Genomic DNA, 24,001 nt, shown 5'->3' with positions numbered 1-24,001 from the left:
GCATATATAAATTTCAAGTAAAGAATGATTTCAGTATATTAACAATTCTACTAAATTTACAAAGAAAAGAACACAGATCCAATATTAAATTGCAATGTTCGTACAATTTAACTTCATGTTTATGAGAAATCATCATCTGCATTTTGCAGTGACTTTTTCCTGCTAACACACTAAACCTTGAAATGGCATTTCTGTTCATAATACTAGTATCTCTTCAAAATAACATTTATGACTCTAATAGCATAGTTGCAAAACCAACCTGGCTTGAAATGTGGTAGAGAATGAACTCCAGGCCATGACTCTTCGTTTGGGGTTCCCAGAACCTATATGAAACCAAAGAAAAACATAGATGATCACTTATTAAGAAGCATTTTCAACGTGAATTAAGAAAAGAGGTTAACTGAGACACAGAATTAATTTTCTTAAGCTTATATACAATTCATTTATATACAATTTAAATAATTTATAAAAGCCAATCACTTAAACTTTATGACTTTTGTTCACAAAATATTTATACTCAGAAAAAGATATTACTCCTATATTTGCCTAATTAAAAGAAGTTTGCTGCTACTAATTCAAAAATGAAGAGTTTACATACCAAAGTGAACACATAAATACAGGGCCGCAACTAAGTGGGGGCAAGTGAGGCATGTGCCCAGGGCACCGTGCTGGGTGGGGCACCAAAATGAGCGCTGGGGGGGGGGGGGTTGCCAAAATGGGCGTGGAATCCATGTTTGCCCCAGGTGACATAGACCCTAGTTGCGGCCCTGCATAAATAACATCATGAATTTCTCAATTACTCAATTCATTTGAACTGAATGCTGTGTGCACAGAAAGGCAGATTATTTTACAGCCTTTTAACCATGCAATATTTAGTATGCCCAGCAGATGGAAGCAGAAGATTTAACTCAGAAAGTCCTCTACTCTTACAGCAGCTTATTACTGTATTTTCTCAAAACAACACTAGGTTTTTCCCTAAATAATTTACTCTCTAAAATGGGAGGATCATCTTAGATTTGTTGAAAATACAACAATGGAGGCAAGCAAACCTCTATTGGCAGTTTGTGCATGCATGTGCATTAAATTCAGGGTTGTCTTCCTTAGAAGACAATATGGCTTTAGACAGGCTAATATCAAAGTAAAGAAAAAACCTAACTTCCTTATGAAAAATGAAGTCCTATAGCTATATTAAAAAAAAAAGTACCAAGCTACAAGCTTTCGTACACAATAGCTTATTCCATCAGTCACAAAAATTACAAAATTAAGCTACTTTCTAGAAGCTAATTTTGCATTTTGAAATTAGTTTTTAATCTTCCCACAATTATCTGTGAAAAGCAATTTACAATAAAAAGAATAAAACAAAGATGATCTATAGTGGACATGGACAACTATCTGTGTAAATATATATGCATGTGAGATGAATTGACTACAGTTTACCAATGTGGAATCAACAAAAGTTGCAACTGACCTTGCTAAGTATAATCGGTTCAAACCTACAACAATTTCCTTAGGTTTTGTAGGCTACCTGACACTGGTTCAATAGCTACATTCTCTGGAGGAACCAACAGTTCTCAGTTTTTTTCAAGATTTCACACAGGTACAAATCCAATTAAAAAGGTAGTATCAGCTTCAGTGTGAACAACGAAGCAATAAATAGAACATGGGGTGGAGAAAATAAAGCAGCTGTTGCCAGATCTCACTTAGAGGGCTTCTCCAAGTAATTATTTTACCTCTTCAAAAGATAATTTAAGAATTGGATCCAAGAAAGAAAGTAAAATAAAACTTCAAAGAAATTCCAGGTTGCTCTGTTCCATTGCCATCCTCTTGTACTTGTTAGATGATTCACTAAAAATATATGCATTTTGCTGTCAATCAGACATACATTTTTTCAAGGATCTAGAGGCCGACCAGATCAATCAATCTTCATCATTAAGAACAGAAAGTTAGCAGATGCTCGAGGTTACTGAGTACTTTGCACTGAGTGCCACATAATAGCATCCATCTAACACATTTCTCTAATTTGATTTTTTAAAACCGGAGAAAAGTTTGTATCTTTTTTTATATGCAACTTTCACTAAACTAAGCATTTGTTCTTTGAAGAAATGTTCAATCTGAAGATAAGAACTAATTATTTACCAGTAACTTTGATGCTCTAAATGGTCAACTGTGGATTGTACAAGAGTGAGCAAACTTGTTTGAGCTGAGCCTGATCATGGTACAAGTAGCTCCTTCCCTTGTTTTCCCCCTACAGATAGTTTTGATTAGCCACGGGAAGAATCTGCAACCAGCAAATAAGCTCTTTTAAGGACAGTTTAGATGTCACTAAAAGGACTCTCCTAAGGGACACTGTGCTAAGAGACAGCTCCAGAGAGACATGGTCTGTTTCATAAAGGTCTAACAATGTAGGCAGATCTCTACCATATGACTTTCACCAAGCCAAAGAAGCACAAAGCAAGCCTATTGGACATAGGAAGCTTGCTGCTACGGTTTCGGCAATTTCTGAAAACCTTTAAAACCAAATGAACACTCACCAATGCCATTCAAAACATTTGATGCTGATAGACTCCTTAAAAGACACTACCTACCTTCAGATCAGAAATGAAAATAGTTGTTTCAATAATTCCTAGGCTCAAGAACAGTCCAAACAGGCTATTCTGCAGGTGCAGAGCCCAGAGACCACAGTGAACTATCTTCTGATCCACATATTAGCCCAGGAAATCCCCACTTAAAAAGTGAACTTAGCAGCATTCTCCACCATCCCTATATTTATAGCTGTCTTCCAGCTGAACAGAAACTATGCTCGGTACAGTTTCTTCTTGGTTCTTATGAAATGGGTTCAGAATGAACCACAACATATGGTTAAAGTAAGCAACATTTTGTAAACTACTTTCAAACCATGACTTCAGATTGATTTTGTTGCCAAAACTACATGTTAAAATCGTAACACAAAATTGAATTAGGAAAAAATTCTAGCTTAGCATTAAGTGGATTATGGGCAAACCAAGCCAGAATCTCTTGTAACAACTGCATGTATACTTTGATACTCCTTTTTGTTGGACATGAGGCTTTGCAATTTATTATGAAGATTAATATTTAGGAAATTAATTGTGCACAGCTCTCTCTTTCTTCTTTTGATGTAAGCCTTAGCTTCTGTGAGAGATAATAAATAAGGCTCCATTATACTCTCCAGTCATAATACATTTAGTGCCAGGAAAGATATGCAGAATGCTAAAAGTATCAGACAAGCAAACTGAACTATGATGGTGCAGCATACCAAAAAGGGTCAATCTTTTGTACTTGGGCATTTCATAAAATATGCATATTGGCTTACACCCGATCTCATAGGAAACTATTAATTCTGAATTACGGTCCACTTGAAGCAAAATGGACCCAGGCTATTTGTGCATAACTTTAAAAATGTGCAAAGCAGCTTTAGGACAAATCACTGGAGAAAAGCAAAAAGAACTGAGCAGTATTCAGTTTGAAAAGGTGTAGAGTCAATGTTAAAATGGTTAATGGGTGAACATGATAGCATCTATAGAGTTTTAATAGGGAACTGGCAGCATGTGGAACAGACTGAGCTGTTGAACCTCCTCAATCACCCCTTCTCACCTCCTATCCTGACATCCATAAACCTTTTTAGTCATAATTATCACAGTAAAGGCTCAGGGAGGTGTTCAGGGCAGAAAGTTGCCACTTTTTTTAATGATAGTATTTGTGGAGACAACCAAGAAAAACACTGTGAGTGTCTAATTATAATCTCTAATAAACATTTAAAACTATTACATTCACCTGAATTATTAAAAAAGGAACTGAGTGCAACTCTACTGATATAAACTCCATCACACAGAACATGATCATTCTACATTTCATTACTCTGGTCTCAAACCAGGAATGCTTTAAGTAATTTTTTCATCCAATCTAAATGTTAAGTGTTGGGATAAATGATGCTAAATTCAATTTAGTTCAACTGGCACAGAATGGAACATATCGTTGGAGAAGCTGCATTTTAACTAGGAATTGTTCCTTGACCTAGGTAGGTACCAAGTTATTAATTTAGCTTTTTTTTAAAAAATCATTTTCAAATTTTTCTTTCTGATTTCCTACATAATATCAAAATAAATTTGATTTGTTTCCTTTGATTTAATAGATGTTTTGAAGACATGGTTTTGATATTATTGATACATTTACAGACTGTACTTGTTAAAAATCCCATCAGTATTTCTGGTCTTTTAACTACCACTGCATGAACAAGCCAGGGGGGAAAAAGAACCTCAGCTTCTGTTGAGTCACAAGATTACCAGCTCTGTTGTTCATATACCTACTTACCTACCTTCCTTCTTTGAAATCTGCTTCGCAGTTCTTAGCTCTTAATTCCTTAGGACAAGCCACACAGAACATAGTTTCAAAGCCTGAAGAAACTCCTTTTTAACAACAGAACAGATTTGGCATTTTAAAATTGTAGTTACTTTTGGTTTCTTGGTAGAGGGGTATTTGCTTATTCACAAAACAGTTACCATCATGGGTGTGGCACGTCCAGAAGTGACAGCTGATGAAAAAGGAAGCTTCTGCCAACTTATTTAACCTTCAGGATGCTTTTTACCACCACATCTTATTTTGGTCATTCTTTCTCTGGATAGGTAGTTTCAAAACATTATGCTGCAGCTATTTGCACTTTTATTTTTTAAGATTATTGATGGATTTATGTGGAACTTATTTCATTTTGTTTTAATTAAAAATAGCCTAAAAAGAAAGTATAGTCAGATGAGTCAAGGAGGCTGAAGAAGTATTCACAAATCTGAATGTAGAAATCCCAATATTTGTAATTCCTGTTGATTATCACTATAAATAAACAAGTAGGTACAACTTTGCCTGAAATTATCAGGAATTCTAACCTCTTATGACTAGATCACTTCTACCAAAGTCCAGAGGATCAGGCTTACTAAGTTTTATGTGACAGGTTTCAGGAAACTGTATAAGGTTGGTTTTTCAGTTTGGGAATCCAAATAGAAGAACTTCCATTTTAGGGGAAAAGGATGTCCAATTGTTATAAAATGCACATATGGGTCAGAGATGGTTCTATGGAAGAAACATGCTATATTTTAGAGAAGGAGGCAGTGTTCATCCTGAAAAGATATTCTAATCGAGAAAAAGGAATAGGGAGGGATTCACGTTCCTCCCTCCCCTTGAGGATAAAGTGGAGAAATTTTTATTAAAATTTTATGAACCTCCCAGCTATCTCTAGGAAAGGAATCTGAAAATTTTAGAAAGGCCACAGGTTTAGGGTGTTATCATAAAATGGTTTAAAGTCATTTTGTGTTTTTCTCACTTGGTTCCAAAATCACAGAAAGGACTTGTAAAAAGTCCAGAAAACCTAAGCACACAGTGCAGTATCAATGGATTTAAAATAACAGTTTTAAAAATCTGAATGCCTTCCTAAACAACTAAGGCTTGATTGAATTCAGAATCATAGTGTAATGAAGCTTTGTTACTGTGAACGAAGAAGCATTCTATATGATGAATGCTAATAACCTAACTCAAGCATGAATGACTATAGTGAGGTCTATTTGCTGTAGGAAGGGTCACAGCTGGTGTCAGCCAAAGTTGGAAAAAGATGCATCAGTGTTACTTATACATCCAGTAGGAGTCAACGTACGTCTCCACACTCTGTGGACCTAAATTTTTAAAATAAGCATAAGACCATCCACTCTAAATCTGAATCAAATGGTCCAGCCACCACCTGTATTTCCATCTGGTCTGGATTAAGTTTCAGCTCATTATAACCTATCCAGTTCTTCATAGCAGTCAAATAATGCCCCAAGGTTTCCACTGTCTTTCTAGAAATAAATGTAAATGAGAACTAATTGGGTATTTCCAAGGGGAATGAACAAAGATGCTTCAGTACAATGCTCCAATACCTACCGTACTCCTGAAAGGCCCATTATACAATGGTCAAAGATATAAAATAATGTTTAGCCATCCAGAAAAATAAATACTGTTTCAAACTCCATGTCTACCTCATAGCTTAAGTTATTCATTGCAATAACCAAGGCAATTTCACCTCTGAAACTACAATAGACCAAAAGCCAAGCAGAAAAAGATAGTTGCACCCAAGAATTCCTTCTGTTGTTCCACAACTAATTTGCAACACTCTTTGTTTCTGCCAACACTGGGGCATGGGGAAGATACCACCCACTTGCTCTTCTGAGGAACCCTGATTTATTGAACCCCAATGTGAATTGGAGTACCAGGAGATTATGTAGTGGAAGAGATGCCTCAGAGATATTGGTAAAAGGAAGGAAGAAATATGATTAAACATAGGTAAACAATGGCAGCAAGAGTGGTGAATCATCAATAATCTCTTTCCTTATTGCATCTGCAGAATGTGGTCTGGAGGGTGGGGAATGAAGGGTCAGAAGAAATAATAGTTTCAGGCTTCTTTGATAGGTCTGTTGCAGACCAAGTCACTCACATTTATTTAGTGGTAGATGTCAGCCAGGCAGAATCTAATGAGGGTGATGTTTACAAGATTACCTGACATTCATTTGAACCTTTGGATTTCAAAGAAATTAAAGGGGTTCTTGATGGGATTAGCTCTGCCACATGTGGCTGGATTTTTGCCTCTCCTGGTTGATTTCAGCTGCCAGGGAAGGGAGGATAGCTGGACTCAAAAAGTGGTGAATGCATCTCTGAGAGAGAAGGGTTGCCATTGCCTTGATGGAGGCCATTCTTTAATCCAGCCATGAAGGATTAAACCCACCTTCCACCCAGAGGTGATTAGGAGTTGAGTGGCTCATTAAATAAATAATTAAAATCAATAAATCAATCTCTTATTGGGGAAGATTATGGAGAAGCTGGTGGGGTGACAGCTACTGAAGACCCTGAATGAAATGGATTATCTACCCGACAGGGTATTTCAGAGTAATTGCGGGCACACTGTTGGCACCTACGTAACTCAAGTATGTATGCTTCTTTGATTGTGTTTCTACCAGGTGAGTCCATGATAAGATGCAGATTCTTTACCAACAGGTGCAGCATATACACACATGCCCACCATATTGGATCTTTTGGTTTTAGATCTGAAGCCCTGTATATCTCTAATACTGGAGGCTGTTATAGGACATAACAAGCTCAGATTGAATTCCAGAAAGACAGAATTGCTGTTTGTCCAGAAGATGTGTAGCTTCAGGTTATTACCATTTGTAGCTTTAGATGCGATTGCATATCCTCTAAGGAAGATGGTATACCATCTCGAAGTTGTCATAGACTTGATATTCTGCTGAATCAGCAGCTGAAGTCCAGAAGAGCCTTTGCCTAGTTTTTGCTGATGTGCCAATTGTGGCCTTTTCTGGAATGGGAGGTTCTAGTGACAGTGAGTCATGCCATATCATCTTGCATCAAGACTACTGTAATTCACTCTACATGGAGCTGCCCTTGAAGATGCAGAAGTTACAGCTGGTTCTAAAAACACCTACCTACCTATTGACTGTTGACTGATGAGAGTTATTAAAGCAGGTAGTGGCACTGGTTTCCAGTTTGCTTCTGTACCCAATTCAAGGTGCTAGTAATTACCTATGAAGCATTTTATGCCTTACATCCTGATTGTATTCAACAGTGCCTGCTCAAGTGGAATCTACCCATCTTGCACATGGTGGCCAAAACAGCATGCTAAGGAGTAGTCGTCATGCCACCTTACTCTAGAGCAGTGTTTCTTAAAGTGTGGTTCTAGGACCCCTGGGGATCTCCAAAGACCCTCTCAGGGCTCCATGGAATCAAAATTATTTGCCAAATAATGGAAAAATAATAAAATATTATAATCCCAACAAACAATCATGAGAAATGGTAGCAGCAGTGAATGAGTCAATTTTAATTTTTAATACGGTAAATATTTATTCATATAACCCATACGTACAAAAGCTCTTTTTGGGTCCTCCATAAACTTTAAAAGTGGGAAGTGGTCCTGGGAGAAAAAAGTTTAAGAAACACTGCTCTAGAGCATCTTAAGGTTAGGATAGTTCTCTTCTTATTAATATTCAGAAAGGTTTTTAAGATGGCTTTCTTATGAAAGGACTTTGGGGCAAAAGATGCCAAGCAATGACGGGGTAGTAGTTCATTGGGTGTCTACTTTTAATTATTCACTGCTGTTTAAGAACTGAAATATCTTTTGTATTATGGGATTTTATGATACTATGATTTTGTAATTTATTGGATTATGATTTTATATTGTGTTGTCAGCTCTCTCGAAGTCTTGGGGAGACGCAGCATACAAATTATTGTATAAGTATAAAAATAAAAAGATACTGGCACAACACAATAATATATCAGCAATCAAAAAACATTTTGTTTTTTTTATGATCTTACTATCACCTACAGTAGTTTAATTCTTCTGTAAGCATTTTAAATCTGATTAAGCCATTATTAATAATCAAGATTACTCTGCCCACATTCTAAGCCTTATGAGTTCCATCTCAGAGAAGACCAAGGAAGGAGATGCTTAACAGCAATTGTATCCATTGCTCAAATTGCATCTTATTTCAGGGACTGACCAAGATGTCACCAGAAACAACAAGTCTAGCAGCTGGAAAATTCCACAGGACCATCAGGAAATGATCCAGCTCCATTAATCCCTGCAGACCTTTGCAACTGTTATAAATCAGAGCTTCAATGATTATTTATACATTTTCCTCCAAGGAATTACGTAATAAATGTCCTCCTTTGAAAGCTGTAACTTCATTTTATATAATGCTATGCTTTGCAGATTTCATATTGTGGAAACATTTTGTTTTCTCAGAATAAAGAGAGCCAAAAATAATAAATAATTTGAATGGCATCTAGTTAGGTCCAAATTTAAAACAGAATGCTAATTACTGGAATTCTACTTTTTAAAAAAAGAACTAGAATATAAAATAGAACGCTCACATTCCGCATGGTAAATGCAAAAGGAAAATGATGCAGACATGACCCATCAATCCCAAAATTATGTTCAAACTAAGAATAAATATTTCTGAAAATAAGAAAACTTCTACAGAATCACGATCTACAAATGTTCTTCGCTAGAAAATGAAAAAAAGATCTTATTAAATTAATTTGCTTTTTATAACTGAAGCAGATCATTTTAGTAATTTGTCATAATGTATTATACAAATATACATTGCTAACATTTTGTTCAAAAGGACTAATAATATAAAACAAATTCTGGTTTTCAAATGTTTATGGATAAGGACAGGGAGACACACAGTAACAAAATCAAAACTCACTAAAAGGTTTGGAAGAACGTACCAGAAATATTCTTTCAAGCTGATCTTGAATATCTTTCATTCCTGGAAAAGCAGCAACTCCTTGAATCATTTCCACAAAAATGCAACCAACTCCCCTGAAAAACAAGAAGTATAAAATACTTACAGGGGAAAAACAGCATTAAATCTGTAAACAGTCATACTGGAATGATTCTTGACTGCAGATAAGTGTGAGAAAAATTACTGTTAATGCCTATGAAAAACTCCGAATTGATTCTTTAGGATTGGCAGTGAGCCCAGCACTGGAAGAGCCTACTGTAAGCCCTCTGCTTGCTCTCAGCCCAGCCTTTCTCCTGCAAAGCCTCACAAATGGCCAGCAGCTTCCAACACAAGCTGCAGAGCAAGCTCCTGAAGCGGCCCTGGAGAACTGGTCCGTGGGCTTCAGCCCACTGGAAGCTGCTGGCCATTCGCGAGGCTTTGCAGGAGGAAGGGTGGGTCGGGAGTGAGCAGAGGGCCTGTGGGTAGGCTCTGCTGACACTGGGCTCACCTCTGCCTCTCTCTGAAGCCCACAGGCTAGTTTTCCAGGAGTGCTTCTGACATGAGCTGCAGAGTGTACACTGTGCCTCCAGGAAGTCCGCGCCTCTCCGCTACCTCTAGTTCTGCCACCACCCCAAACAGTGCCTCCCACACAGCCTTCACCTTTGCCTGGGGAACCGCCGCCAGCTTTCCTTCCTCACCCAGTGATGGAGAGTGCCGCACCTTGCCATCCCCTCCCCAGATGGGCCTGGAAAGCTCTCTTTGGCAGACGAGGCTCTGCCACCCTGCCACATTCATTGCGCGCATCCCAGGGCTACACCCTCGCCCAACTTCTGGATCCCGGGCAAGCAGAGGAGAAAGAAGATGGCAAAGATCAGATGTGGGCAGCAGCAGGGGGCAGCAGGGATACATGGTGGAGTGCAGAGCACACAAAAGGGCAGCAACGGGGGGAAGATAAGCGGGTAGGGGGGAGGTGAAGCGCCCCTGCAGTAATAAGTGCGGGCGGGCACCTGAATTTTGATCACATGATCCCAGAGGTGCTACAACAACAGTAATTTCGGGGACCAGTTGCAAGTCCCTTCGGTCAGCACCACCGTAACTTCAAACAGTTGCTGAACAAACGGTCATAAGTCGAGGACTGCCTGTATGGCAATTCAACTGGAACTTTGTGGCTCTGAGCAGCACAATGTAATGAGAATATTCCTAATACTATAAAAAAGGTTAAGTCTCATTCAAGCTAAGCTCAACTACTAATGACTTCATGGTCATACCTATACAGATTCATGGCAGCAGTATAGGAGTGCTTTGCTACGATCTTCTGAGATATTTTAAAATTATCTAGTCAATAGCCATGGGATTCCCTGGAAGACTCCTATCCAAGTACAAACCATGTTCATATAAGGTCAACCATCTGCTGCCATCTACTGAGTCAATCATATATGAACCAGGATAAAAATATAAACTGTTTTTGTAGATATTTCTCTAAGTCATGGAAGCAAAGTGGTTGTTTACTATTAACTGAAGGGTTTTTGTTTTTTTTTGGTAATCCTCACAGAGTATCATGTTTCATGGCACTGATGCTCTTGTAGAGAGACCTCAAGATTGGAATAAAAAAGTTACTTTAACCAAATGTTTGCATGTGTGTATGTGTGTATATGTATGTATGTGTGTATATACACACACACACACACAGTCATATAAAAACATGTGTGCTAGTATATAAATAATTTTTTAAATTCTTAAATTGCAATGACAGATTTAAGAAGCAAATCTGTATGCCATTCTCATTTTTTCAGAAGATAGTACAAATCATTACAAACTGCACGTGAAATAAAGTGATTCTGTGCTTAGAGAATAAGGAAGATGATGGATTGATGGATTTTCTACATATATATGTTCTTATATTGGAATGTACATATACTGGATATTTTCCACACTATCCTGAGGCTTCTTTGAATTTCCTATGACTATTTATACAAAATATTCAACTCATGATCCATCAGTGATTAGCTTCAGCAATGCTTTTGTACAGAGTGAAGTTAAATTTGGATGTCACTATATCATAATCAATATTTCTATGAAAAATATTTCTCTAGATGCACATTAACAAATGATAATATCACCTAAATAATTTTGTGAAAACCCACTACTTTTTGGTGTAAGAATGTCCCCTAAATATCTGGCAAATTAACCTCATGCTAAGAGATCTGAATATACAGAATTCATATTTTGTTTCCAAAGGGGGAAAAAAGCTCTCTGTGAACTACTTTTTATTCAAAGTCCTGATTACAAAATAATGGGAAACAGTGCCTTTATCCTTCAATCTTGGAATCATTAGGAAGGTGGATTGAGCCACCTGATTTGTTGGCTGGACCCATGACATCAAAGATAGATTTGTGCTTGAGTGGGCAAAACAACTGCCAGTCTACCCAAAGAACCTTTCATTTATGACCCACAATTTAAAAACAGTGACACTGGTGTTCAAAAGAAAGGAGCAAGAAAAAAGGAGTGCAGCCTACCAATATTCAAGTACAAGACCCATACATCCCCAAATCATCCTCTCTGCAATGAACTCTGAACATGTTCTGAAAGCCAAAATCTCAATCAAGCAGGTAACATTTATTAGTTCAATAAGCAAGTCTGACTTCACTGATTTTGTTTGGAATTACATGTATAGGGTTGTTCCCTACCCGTTTTCTTTTTTGTTATCTAGAGTTTGCTTTATATATGGAATTCCTCATTGGAGCTTTCCCAGATGCAAGACTGAAAAGTTATACAACACTCTGTTGTGTTTTCAAGACCACAATCTCAGATATTTGAAAGCACAACCAAGAAAAAAGAGCAAAAAAAACAAAACAAAAACTAATATACAGAGCAAAAAACAAAAACAAATATACAATATACAAATATACAAATATACAAATTATATGAAGCTGAATAAAAATTTTCAAAGTGACATTAGATTAGTACTGTATGTAAAGTTGATCAATTTAGCACTTCAATATTTAGAATTCAAATACAAAAAATAACTAGCATACACTAAATTTTCCTGTTAAATAGATTGATGCCATAATTAACACTACAGAGAAATGTTTTTGCAGGACTTCTGGAGGAAGAAATAGTGGACTGAATATGGCTTTATGAAAAGCAGAGCCGACGACCGTGGGGAACAACGAAGAGCCAGTGGGTAGACCGGCCCATTGAACCTCTCTGGACAAAGAGAGGATGGGAGATCGCCCACAAGTGCTCCAGACAGTTGCTCCTCGTGAGGAGACTGCAAGACAGCAGACCTCAGCAGATTTTGAGCACTGGGAGACAAAAGAATAGCATATTGCTCAAACTATGGTCGGCGCCTTTAAAAGGATACTAAGTTCACAAACTTCCTTTTTTAATCACATTCAGAAATTGCTTATTAACTACTTTTCAGCTATTAGAAACCTTTGGATCAACAAGTTTGAAAACACAAGGTGAGTCTGCCTTCAAACCTTATTGAAAGAAAATTTTAACTACAAGCTTAAAAACTTCAAAAATATTTTTTGAAATAAAGAGCAAAAAATTGACTAAAACTTTGATTTTAGAAAGTTACAAACAGACTAAGGGTCCAGATAAATTTGAAATAATATTTTGGAATTAATTATAAGGAATCCTTCCTGTGGGAAAATGCTTTTGTTCTGAATTTTGTTTAAAAAAAATAGTAAGATAAAATTTTAAAATTGGACACTAGAGTGAACTAAAGATTTCAATTAAAGGACAAGAACACATAAACTTGACTAATAGTCACAGAATGGCACAAAATATTCTAACACTGGAAATATTGAAGGATATTTTTGAAAAATGGGAGTCAGAAATTAATATTAACAATATCAACAGCAATATCTGCCTCTATGGATAGACTGTGTGTAAAAGATATTATGGAGGAGGAACAAGTTTTACCTGACGAGACAGAGACAGAGTTGAAAGTAGACTTACAAATGATAGGCTACAAGAATGACATGGAAAATGATGTTACACTGGACATACAAAAGAAAGTGGCCGATGTCTTAATAATTAAAAGGGACATACAAACAATAAAGCATCTCCTACATATCCCATATCATTCAGTTATGTGCTGAGACTAGTACTAGTACACCATAATATATTCCACAATGATTCCCATTGCTTGTTATTACCACTACTAACGCCATGGATACCTTCATTAATATTCTTAAACTGCTGGTGGCTATTTACACAGAAAGCTGGAGAATATTAATACTGAACATGAATCATTAGCTTTTGATTACTTTCCCAATGCCATCCAGTGACAAATGAAGTGTATAAATAGCTTATAGCTACTGCCACCTGCTTCCCAGCATTGTCCTGTGGTTAGATTTATATTTCTTTGTCTTTTTTTAAAAATTTCTCAACGTCTATAGCAAACAAAGACTGTAATTTCCAGACTAAGGATTTATGTCTGATGAATTATAAAAAACAAAGGGGTAACTTGCATAAATTGCATGTGTGAACAGATATGCAAATAATGTCAATGAATATGATACTTTATTCCTATTCACTTCCCCATCCATACTTCCACGTAAATGATACTGTTATACACATACAGTACTTAACTCTATTACACACAAATCAAAGATAAATATAGTATACAACTGAATAATACAAACTTTATTTTCTTTTCCATTCTCAAGAACATTGCCCCTTTTTTGTACTATGCTGCTGATGAGTATCAATCTATGTATGATGCTTTCCATTGTAATTTAAAAGAGATATAGGAATTCAATAATAGAAGATAGTAAACACAGATATAAGTAAGCTGAGAAGCGCTGCATGGTTATTTAAATTAAATGTGGTTTGATTAAGTTACAATAAAATAAAAAATTGAGGAAATGATAAAAAAGAGATTAATCTTAAGAAGAAACCCAAATCGAATTAGATAACTTCATAGAGGCATTCCAGGAAGCTGTTTCAGGCATAGGCTGCAGGATAGGACACTGTACAGACTGATGTCAACCACCTTTGGATGGTTGAAGCAGCGGTGCTGGTTAAATAAATGTCATATGGAAAACATCTAGGTTTGTCTAGAAATAAACAAGAAACAATTATTGGACAAAGAATAATAGATTCTGAGAAGAAAGGAGAATTATTCTGGCAAAAGAGCATTAACTAGAAAGAAATAGGGTCAATGAAAGACCAGAGAGAAGATGTTTGAAGTAGTTAAGGCCAGAATAAGAGGGTTTTGCTGAAGGGCAGAGAAGAAAGACCATATTTTTATGGTACTGTAATTGGTGAAATGGGAGTTAATGAGAAGATGGCGTTATGAGAGGCAAGTTGAGAAGTTTCATCTTGGACATATTAGGTTTTTGACGAAGTTGAGAGAAGATGCTGTGGATGGATGAAAAAGGAAAGATCCTGGGTAGAGAAATACAACTGGATATAAATGTATAGCTGATACTAGATGCTATCCAGTGACATAGTATATAGTAACAGGACTAATTACAGAGCCCCATGTTCCTAAAAGAGATATGGAAAGCAGTGAAATAACTGCCCTATGGAAGTACTGAAAGAGGAATTATGCAAAATCATAGAAACCTAGGAAGCAAGGAAGGCACATAGGCATGCACGTACAGTATTAGCCTTCTGCAATACTCTCAAACTCAAAAAAAACCCTATTATTTCATAAAACCCAGTTTATACTCTCCCCCCTTGTTTGGAAGACCATTCTTTTTTGCTAGCAAAATATGGTTATACTAGTTTATTTTTTAGTACTGGAAGTGCTCATAAATATTAGCACTTACAGCTAAACCAAGAGTTTAGAAGCCTGTGGACCCCAGATGTTTCTGCAGCCCAACTTTGAGGAACCACATGCAGCAAGATCCCTTGCATAATGTGAACTGCAATCCAGCAAAATTTGGATAGCTTCAGGTTCCTACCTCTGAGTTAAAGAGGATTATTTTAATCAATATAAGGTCAACAGTTGTACAACCAAAGAGCTATGGGATTTTCAAAAACCATAGTCTGTATTTGCATCATGATTTTCTATTTGTAAAGTTTTTATTTAATTGTGAAGGCAAGGGGAGAGAAATTAGCAAAAAGCATTAATCTTCTATTTATGCGTGTACGTTTGTGTATACACATATACTGTATATGTTAATGCTTTAATCTGATATTTCACTTACTTATTTACATAATAATTGCTCTAAAAGATTTTCCAAAGTTTGCTGTGATCTTTCAAGTAAATAATTTGATAATTAAGATTGGAAATGTAAGTTCTTTGTAAAAAAAGTTTTGCAATAAAAATGTAAAAGCAAACATTTAACAACAACAGGGAGCTGAAAACTAAAAATACAGAGGAACTTCATATAAGGACATGCACAGCAGGAAGAAGTGAGAGAGTAACTAGATTGCGACCTATTGACCACTCAATAAAAAATCAGCAATAAAATTCTTTACAGCCTTCCTTCATTGTCTGCAAAACAATGCTCAGATTATGGGAAATGAATAAAATGAGCCTGAAATTTTATACATGAAGGCAAGTATGATTTCATTGTACAACTAAGACCTGGTGGGATAATTGCATTATAGAAATTGAAGCATACAATTGGTGAAGAGAAAAAAGGAGAATGACTGTAACTAAAGATAGATAGATAGACAGACAGACAGAAATGAACTTGGCAGTACAGTAGTCCCCAGTTAACGAGGCAATTAAGACCTGAATTTCTGTCCCTAAAGCTACGTCATAAAGTGTGATGTCACGTGACCGTGTCACATAGCGACAGCAGTTCCGGCACTTCCTAGTTGCCATTGTTAAGTGAGGATGTCAGGTGGTCACCATTTGTGACCTGCAGGGTTCCCCTTTGATTTTCCTTGTAGGGAGCTGACAAACATCTCAAATGGTGACCATGTGATTGTGGGATGCTGCGATGGCCAGAACTTCGAGGATTAGTTCTAAGTACCACTCATTCAGTGTTGTTGCAAGTTCGAATGATCACTGAACGAGTGGTCGTTAAGCAAGGACCACCTGTACTGTAAAGAGCATGTGGGTTAAAATAATTAGAGGAATGAATAAAAACAGTACTATTGTTGGTGTTTACTGTCATTCAGCCAACTAAGAAAAAAGTGAATTATACTTTCAAAGAGGTGAACGGATATTATAAACATTTTAATTATTTTATATACTAGATGCTGCTATTTATCTATTTCTTGTCTTAAGTGTATCATTTAAATTTGTTAACCACTTTTAAAATTATTTTTGAAAAGTCAGAAAGTATTATTCTTGAAAAGACAGGAAGTTTTTATTGGGAGCATTTCTGAGATTAGTATGATTTTTTTTTTACTGTAGTTTAACAATCTTAAACATACCACCTATAACTAAAATCAAAAGTTGAACAACGTAACAAAAGGCAGCTAAGCTCCACCACAAATGCTTCTAATCATCTAAATGGAATTGTTTTATGGGTTTTTGAAAATATGGGGCCAAACTTCAAGAGAGGGTAAATTACTCTATTACCTCAGGGCTACCTCTGAGAAGGCAAAAAAGACAGAATATAACCCTAATAAATATATAAACTGGGCTCATAAAATTGGCAGCCATGTAATGACCTCAGCACCAGTGTTATGCCGCTAAATCGGCTCTCACGGTCCAGAAGCCTGGGAGTGGTATTCTGAACCAAATGCAGTTTCCTGGCAAACTTCAAAGTCAGCCTTTTGAAGAGTCTGTTACAGTACTCTAATAGTACAGCAATGAATCGCTGTCCTAAGGGCGGTGCTATATGCTGTAATATAATACACAAAATAATGCTGTCGATGTATTATATTGCATCTAAGTTAAAGTGGGCAAAATTATACACCTACTCATCTATTTTTTGATAAATTATTATGTTGTTTGGAGTAGATTCAGCTGAAATTCAGCTGAACATGGTAACATCTAAATGTTGCTATCAGGTGTGCCCAAAAAGCATACATATCAACTGTAACATCTGTTTGATCTGTTTGCTCCAGACTGCAGCTTGAAATTGCTCAGTATTTTGCAGAAGATGAATTATCGTTTTGGTGGATTCATATATTTGATAGATGTAATCAGTAATGCCTCATTTTTCACCTGGAACAAAAGCGTATCTCCTGAAAGGTCCTGTATATCTTTTTGACTGGAGTTAAAAGTTCTACATTGAAATACATCAATATTTCATGACCATGACTAAAGATATTATTTTTGTGTCCCCCAGCTATGATTAGATTTCACCTTGAAAATAGTCATGTGTGTTACTGGGAAAATAAGTCTCTGATTGGTTTGATGATCTCCCTCATAATGAATTTCATTTTAGAAATCTCAGACTACTTAAAATATCTCTATAAAAGTTTCAAATTTAAGAGTGTATTTCTGTCAGAACTATGATCTATCTAATCAAAAACTGGTAGTGATTTTTAATCAGAACAATGCTGATATTCAATTAATTTGTTCATACCTTTTTTCACTACCCCAAAAGAAAATCAATACTATGAAATTATATTTTCATGATTACAAAAGCAGAAACAGCACACATTCCCAGCAGCAACAAATCTTAGGGGAAATGTTCTTTACTGATAGCAAAACCATGTATTTGGACATAACTTTAGCACAATATAGAAGGCAGAGGAGTCCAAACAAAAGCAGAATGCAAATGAGGAGCGTAGAATTTCCTCCCAAGTTAAGCTTACCTCCCAAATTTTTTCCTCAGTTATGCTACAGTAACAGAAATCTCTTCAGCTGCAAGGAAAGTGCTTAATCACAACACTGTAAGGACTTAATAGGCAAGGTTGGTTCAATACCTCTTGCGTTTTGTTGTTGGGCCCCAGATGCCTATGAAAAGGTTACAACCAAAGTGCTGTAGAATGGTTGACTACAGTGTCATCCATAGTAATTTTCAGACACAGATAATAGAGAGAAATCTTTTTTTCCTCTAATTAAACATGAAAATTCATTTCAGAAAATGAAAATGGAACAGTAACATTCTACTTCCATACAGACTGCTTGTGCCTCTACAGGTGCTGCTTAGAGAGTGCCATTCCAATTTTGGGTGTGCCATTATTCTAACTGTTGTTGGTATATGGTTTTTGTCACTTAAAGTAAGGAAAAATCCCCAAAACGCAAGATCCTTTAAATGAAAACTAAGACTGTTTATCAAATTTTTGGATGGCAGTAATAAAATTCAAAAAAATCTTGGTAGGTTAGAGAAATGGGCTAAAGTAACAGAATAAAATTAAACAGTCACAAAGTAATGTGCTCCTTTTTTAATCTACTTTCAGTAGCATTTGGAAATGCACTACACAAATAAACAGCGTAATACTGATTACTGCTCACTAGATTCCTGGTCGCAATGGGTCTCTAGGTAAGTATGCACAAATTACAATCATAACTTGTTAAACACACAATTTGTCTAAACAAGTCAATATATCCATAATATATGGATTCTGTAAAAGTGCTGTATTCTTACCACATATCAAGGCAAGTGGAATATTCTGTTGAGCCTAAGAGAACATCCGGAGGTCTGTACCAAAGAGTAACCACTTCATTAGAGTATGTATGACTAGGAACAGATTTAGCTCTTGCAAGTCCTGAAAAATAAATGCAAATACAATAGAAAGATAAGAAAAAATAATGGATGTGCCTTTTATAGGCTTGCACATGACATTGCTTGAAAGACAGGATTTGATTCTCACTGTATGCTATTTTAATGAAATAAAACTAATATTTATTTCCATTATTCAGCACATCCTAAAACGTGGAAATGCATAATAATGAGATTGCAACAATAATGCTTGCCATTATTACCATGTTTTTAAAATATTTGGTGTCCATAATAAGTAGGAGACAGAAAACATAAAAGACATAATTTAAAAACTACTAAATTGAGAGACAGACAGAGAGAGAGAGAGAGAGAGAGAGAGGTCCCCGAGTCATTTTCTGACCCTTTGGGGGACACCACTTTTGCGACATTTTCTTGGCAGACTATAGAGCGGGGTGGTTTGCCATTGCCTTCCCCAGTCATAATTACCTTTCCCCCAGCAAGCTGGGTACTCTTGTATAGGTGTATATTCTGTCATGGCTTCAGTTCTAAACCGGAAGGTACAATGTACATCTATATCCTTGTACATCTATATCCTTAGCTGCTGATGTTTAAGGATATATCCTTAAACATCAGCAGCTAAAGTAAAGAATGTAACCAGAACTAAGTAACAACAAGAAAATATTACATCTTTATCTATTTTATTCTAGAATCATTTTAAGCTTCAGGCATATGCTACTCTGTAGCATACTAAAGAATGAAAATATATATATATATTTTCCTACCATTTTAACATTTAATTTTAATAGCACATGATTCGTAGAAGTTCATAGGTATTTAGAACTGTAGTCCCAGATCAAGATAGAGTTGTGGGGAGAATTGCAGAGAGCAGTAGAATTGCTACTACAGTATTATGTCATTCAACAAATCAAGCAGGCTTTATTTATTTATTTATCAAATTTGTCACCGCCCATCTCTTCCCACCACAGGAAATTATGCTTTGTTATGTAGAATAGTACCAGATGGCAGCCATGCTGTCCTTTTTAAAATTGTGGTTTATAAAGTAACAAGATTGAATAAGGTTAATATATTAAAGTATGCTTCGGTATTCCAATTTTTTTAAAAAATGGACATAAAGCGTGTCTTGATAATTTGGCAAAAATATAAAAATAAAGCAAAATTGCTAACTACACCTGAGTCCTGTTATTACAATTAGCAATTTGGTAACATAATACACAGTATTTCTTCCAAAAATTGCTCAAAAAGACTTTAAAAAACCTTGAAGTTATTACTGTTTACAGAAGAGCAATTGAAGAAATACAGCAATATCACATATTTTTATTGTGACTGTAGTCTGCAAAAGCTACCACTTCAGACACAAAATACATCCAGAACTGTCCCATTCTGAGAGTCAAGAGTCAGACTAACCCTAGCCCTTCTCTCTACTGGGGATAGGGAAAATATATCTTTTTATTTTAGAAGAAGAGGAAGAGGAGGAGGACAGGGAAAATGTGGAATTTAATATTGCTCTGTACAGCCTCTGAATTTTTGAGAAGCTGAAATAGTCCAGGAAATTGAAGAATAGTCCAGGTTATTGAAGCAGGAGAAACATCTCTTTCAAGAGTCTTCTATCTGTACACAAATAGATAAAAATGTTTATCTAGGACTTGCACTAGATTTAATTTTTCTTCTTTGAGTTGTGCTAAGTCAAATTTAGTGATATTTGGCTGGGCATAAAGAAAAAAGTAAGATCTTCATGCCCAGCCAAATATGATTGATTGACTGACTGACTGACTGACGATGTGCTATCAAGTTAGTGTCAACTCTTAGCTACCACACAGATAGAATTTCCCCATAATAATCTGTCCCTAACCTGGTTTTTCAGGTCTTCTAATGGTGTACCCATAGCCACTGTAACTGAGTCCATCTTGCTGTTGAGTCATCCTCTTCTTCTCTTTCCTTCCATCTTTCCCAGCATTAGAGCCTTCTCTAGAGAGCTAGCTCTTCACATAATGTGTCCAAAGTAGGATAATTTGAACCTGGTCATTTGTGCCTTTTATGAGAACTCAGTTAATTTGTTCAATGATCCATTGGTATATTTTCTGGGCTGTCCATAGTATTCTCAAGAGTCTTCTCCAACACCAAAATTCCAAAGCATCAAGGCTCTTCCTATTCTGCTTCTCCAAAGTTTAATTTCACTTCCACAGAGTGTCACAAGGAATACCATGAGTTGCACTATTCTGATCTTTGTAGGTATAGACGCATCATGGCATCTGAATATCTTTTCTATTCTATTCATTATATTGGTCATTTTTATATTTAATTCTAGTCCCACTTTTTCACTACACTCCTTTACTTTTATTATTAGAACTTGCAGATCTGGTGCATTTTCTGCTATTAGAATAGTGTCATCGGCATAGCACACGATATTGATGTTTCTTCCTCCAATTTTAAAACCATACTCATCCTCTTCCAACCCAGCTTCCCTTAATATACAGTATATTCAGTACACAGGTTGAATAAATAAAGGGAGAGTATGTCTCACTCCTTTGCCAACATGGTGTCAGTCTGTTTTACCATGTTCTTTCTGTACTGTGGCTTCCTGACCTGTATATAGTTTTATTTACTTATTTAGATTTAAGTTTATATGGCCGCCCAACTCACACACAGTGACTCTGGGTGGCTTACAGAATAGTTCATAGTATAGCCTGGTTAGAACCTTTACTGATTCTTCTGTTGCTTGCCATATAGCTATGGGTACTTCATCAGTCCCTGTAGCCTTCCGACTAGGTAGTGACCGGAGTGCTGATCTAACTTCAGTATCACAGGTTCTTGTAAGTAAAGAATATCTTCTAGGGTATCTTAGATATACAATATTTCAGTCTCTCCTTTCATTTTTGTTTGATTTCCTTTGAATCAATTACTATCTGTCTATTGGCATCCTTTGGCAGATCAATTCAAGGTTGGAATCTCCTTCTGAGTTCAGAAATTTTTTGAAAGACTTTCCTTGTTTTTCCATGTCTGTTTCAATCTTCTACGTCTTGACAGATGTTGTTGTAACACTGCTTCTTGTCTCTTCCAGCATCTCTCTGAAATGCTTGTTAAGTCTCTTACTGAGATTTTTGTCCTTGGCTTCAGCTTTTCTTTTCTTGGCAATTTCCACAGTTTGTTCTGACATCCAGTTTGTTTTCTTCTGTTACTCTTTTCACATTCATCCTTAACAACTTCTATTAATGACATTCAAGACTTCAAAGCAATTCCTGATGTTCTACTTGAAAATGGTGAATTGTATCATTGAAACTGGTTGGCTTTCTTCTTCTTCTTTACCTTAACTTGGAACTTGCACATGAGCAGTTTGTGATCTGTTCCACAGTCAGCACCTGGCCATGGCTTTGATGCTATAATAGAGCTGCACGACCTCCTTTTAGCAATAATATAGTTAATTCGATTTCTATATACTCTATCTGCTGATGTCCATGTGTAGAGGCATCATTTTGGTTGCTTGAAGACAGCGTTAGCTACGAAGAAATCACTGGAGTGGCAGAAATTGATGTCGGTCTCCTGCTTCATTTCAGTTTCCTAAGCCATACAATCCAACTACATTTTCCTCTTTAATGTTTCCAACTTTGAGAAGCTGGAGCATAAACGTAAATGACTGTCATATTAAAGGGTTGTCCGTGAAGTCTAATCAATATTATTCAGTCACTGATTGCATTGTAGCATAGTACTGTTTTTGCTATACTCTTCCTAACTATAAAAGGAATCCCGTTCCTTTTTTGTTTTTCATGTCCTGAGTAATAAACAGGGTGATCTTCTGACTGAAAGTGTCCAATCCCAGGCCATCTCAATTTGCTGATGCCTAAGTTGTTAATTTGTAGTTGTTTCATTTCATCTTTCACTGTGTTGAGCTTCCCCATGTTCATGCTTCTTATGTTCCATGTTCCCACTGTAATTCTGTGTTTGCAGCTTTGGATTTTCTTTTCTTCTATGGCAACATCATCAACTAGACGTTCCAACGGCTTTAATCTAGCCACGTCATAAACACCGTCAGTACTCCGAAAAATTCTCAGCTCTTCCTCATTGGTATGTCGAGTGCCATCTGACCTGATGGGTCCATCATCCGGTATTATATTGTCAGTCATTTCATATTTTCTTTCTATTGGTTTTCTCAGTAAAAATAGCAGAATGATTTACCATTGCCTTCTCCCACACAGTATGAATTGATGCCACTAAAGTAATCTTCAGCCTCCAGAACCTTTCTATATCACTGCTACCAATATAGGTTCTTGCTGTCTTTAGCTGGGCAGCTGGGATGGGTAACTTCATGGCTTGGGTAACCCTGCTGGGAATATATACTCTTGGCATGCACTTCCAACATTCTTCATTCATCCCTCCCAGGAATACCCCCCCCCCCCACCAAGAAGAGGCAGCACAGCAGGACTTTTAGGCAGGGGCAAATATAATTAAACTTTATAATATTGTAATCTGAAATACTGAATTGTAGTATCTTCTCATCTAACAGGGAGACTATGCCACTTGTATCAGCAGTAGCATTTTGTGGTCTGCCTGGGGTGCTGAATGTTTTTTTCAAATTTCCCTTTTAAGTTGCCAGCAACAGCACTGTGATTAGAACACCTCCCTAATTTACTTTTTACCAATTCTATTTATATTGTATTATACGGAATGTAAAATAAACGTTTTTAAATAAAGTTTGATTCTGTTTATCTTTTGTGAGATTGGTCTGTCTTCCAATGACAGGAATAAGGGTTGAATCATCTAATTGTTTGCATCTACTCTACATGGGCAGGAGGATGCAGTACTGAAATTGTTACTTCTTTCTTTCCTGCATTTGAACCTTTTAATTGCCAGAAAGGCAGTATTAGTTGCAAGATCCCTATTACTGTCACATACAGAGGTTGGGAAAGGACACCAGGTGATATGCCTCTGGAAGGTAGCTGCTGGCAGTAGGAAATACTGAGACTATACCCCAAAGCAGGAGGTGAGGTTGGGACTGAAGACCCATGGGTTTTCAACCTTCAACCTTTCATTTGTGGGCTCAGCTATTCCACTGCAGTTTTTAAAAACATATTTGAAGATTATTTAATATCTCCACATCTTTTAATAAGCATACTTAGATATAAAAAGATGGACCAACTTTACAGCAGCAATTATAACCACTGCACTTAAAAGAAT

At 36.5% G+C, this 24,001-nt stretch overlaps 1 protein-coding gene across 3 annotated transcripts in view; it reads right to left on the bottom strand.

Annotated features, from left to right (window-relative positions):
- CDK14 (cyclin dependent kinase 14) overlaps positions 1-24,001 on the bottom strand; it is a 239,519-nt gene that overhangs the window by 78,488 nt on the left and 137,030 nt on the right. For all 3 annotated transcript variants that reach the window (XM_063303604.1, XM_063303606.1, XM_063303605.1), the window contains exons 8-10: positions 18,737-18,857; positions 9,280-9,373; positions 260-323 (exon numbers count right to left, since the gene is read on the bottom strand). In XM_063303604.1, coding sequence (XP_063159674.1) covers positions 260-323; positions 9,280-9,373; positions 18,737-18,857 — 279 coding nt within the window. The remainder of the gene's footprint in view (positions 1-259; positions 324-9,279; positions 9,374-18,736; positions 18,858-24,001) is intronic.

The sequence above is a fragment of the Candoia aspera genome, chromosome 4, assembly GCF_035149785.1.
Source record: "Candoia aspera isolate rCanAsp1 chromosome 4, rCanAsp1.hap2, whole genome shotgun sequence".
Taxonomy (NCBI): domain Eukaryota; kingdom Metazoa; phylum Chordata; class Lepidosauria; order Squamata; family Boidae; genus Candoia; species Candoia aspera.
Note: the sequence above shows the minus strand (reverse complement) of the source record. Positions and strands in the feature narration are given on the sequence as shown.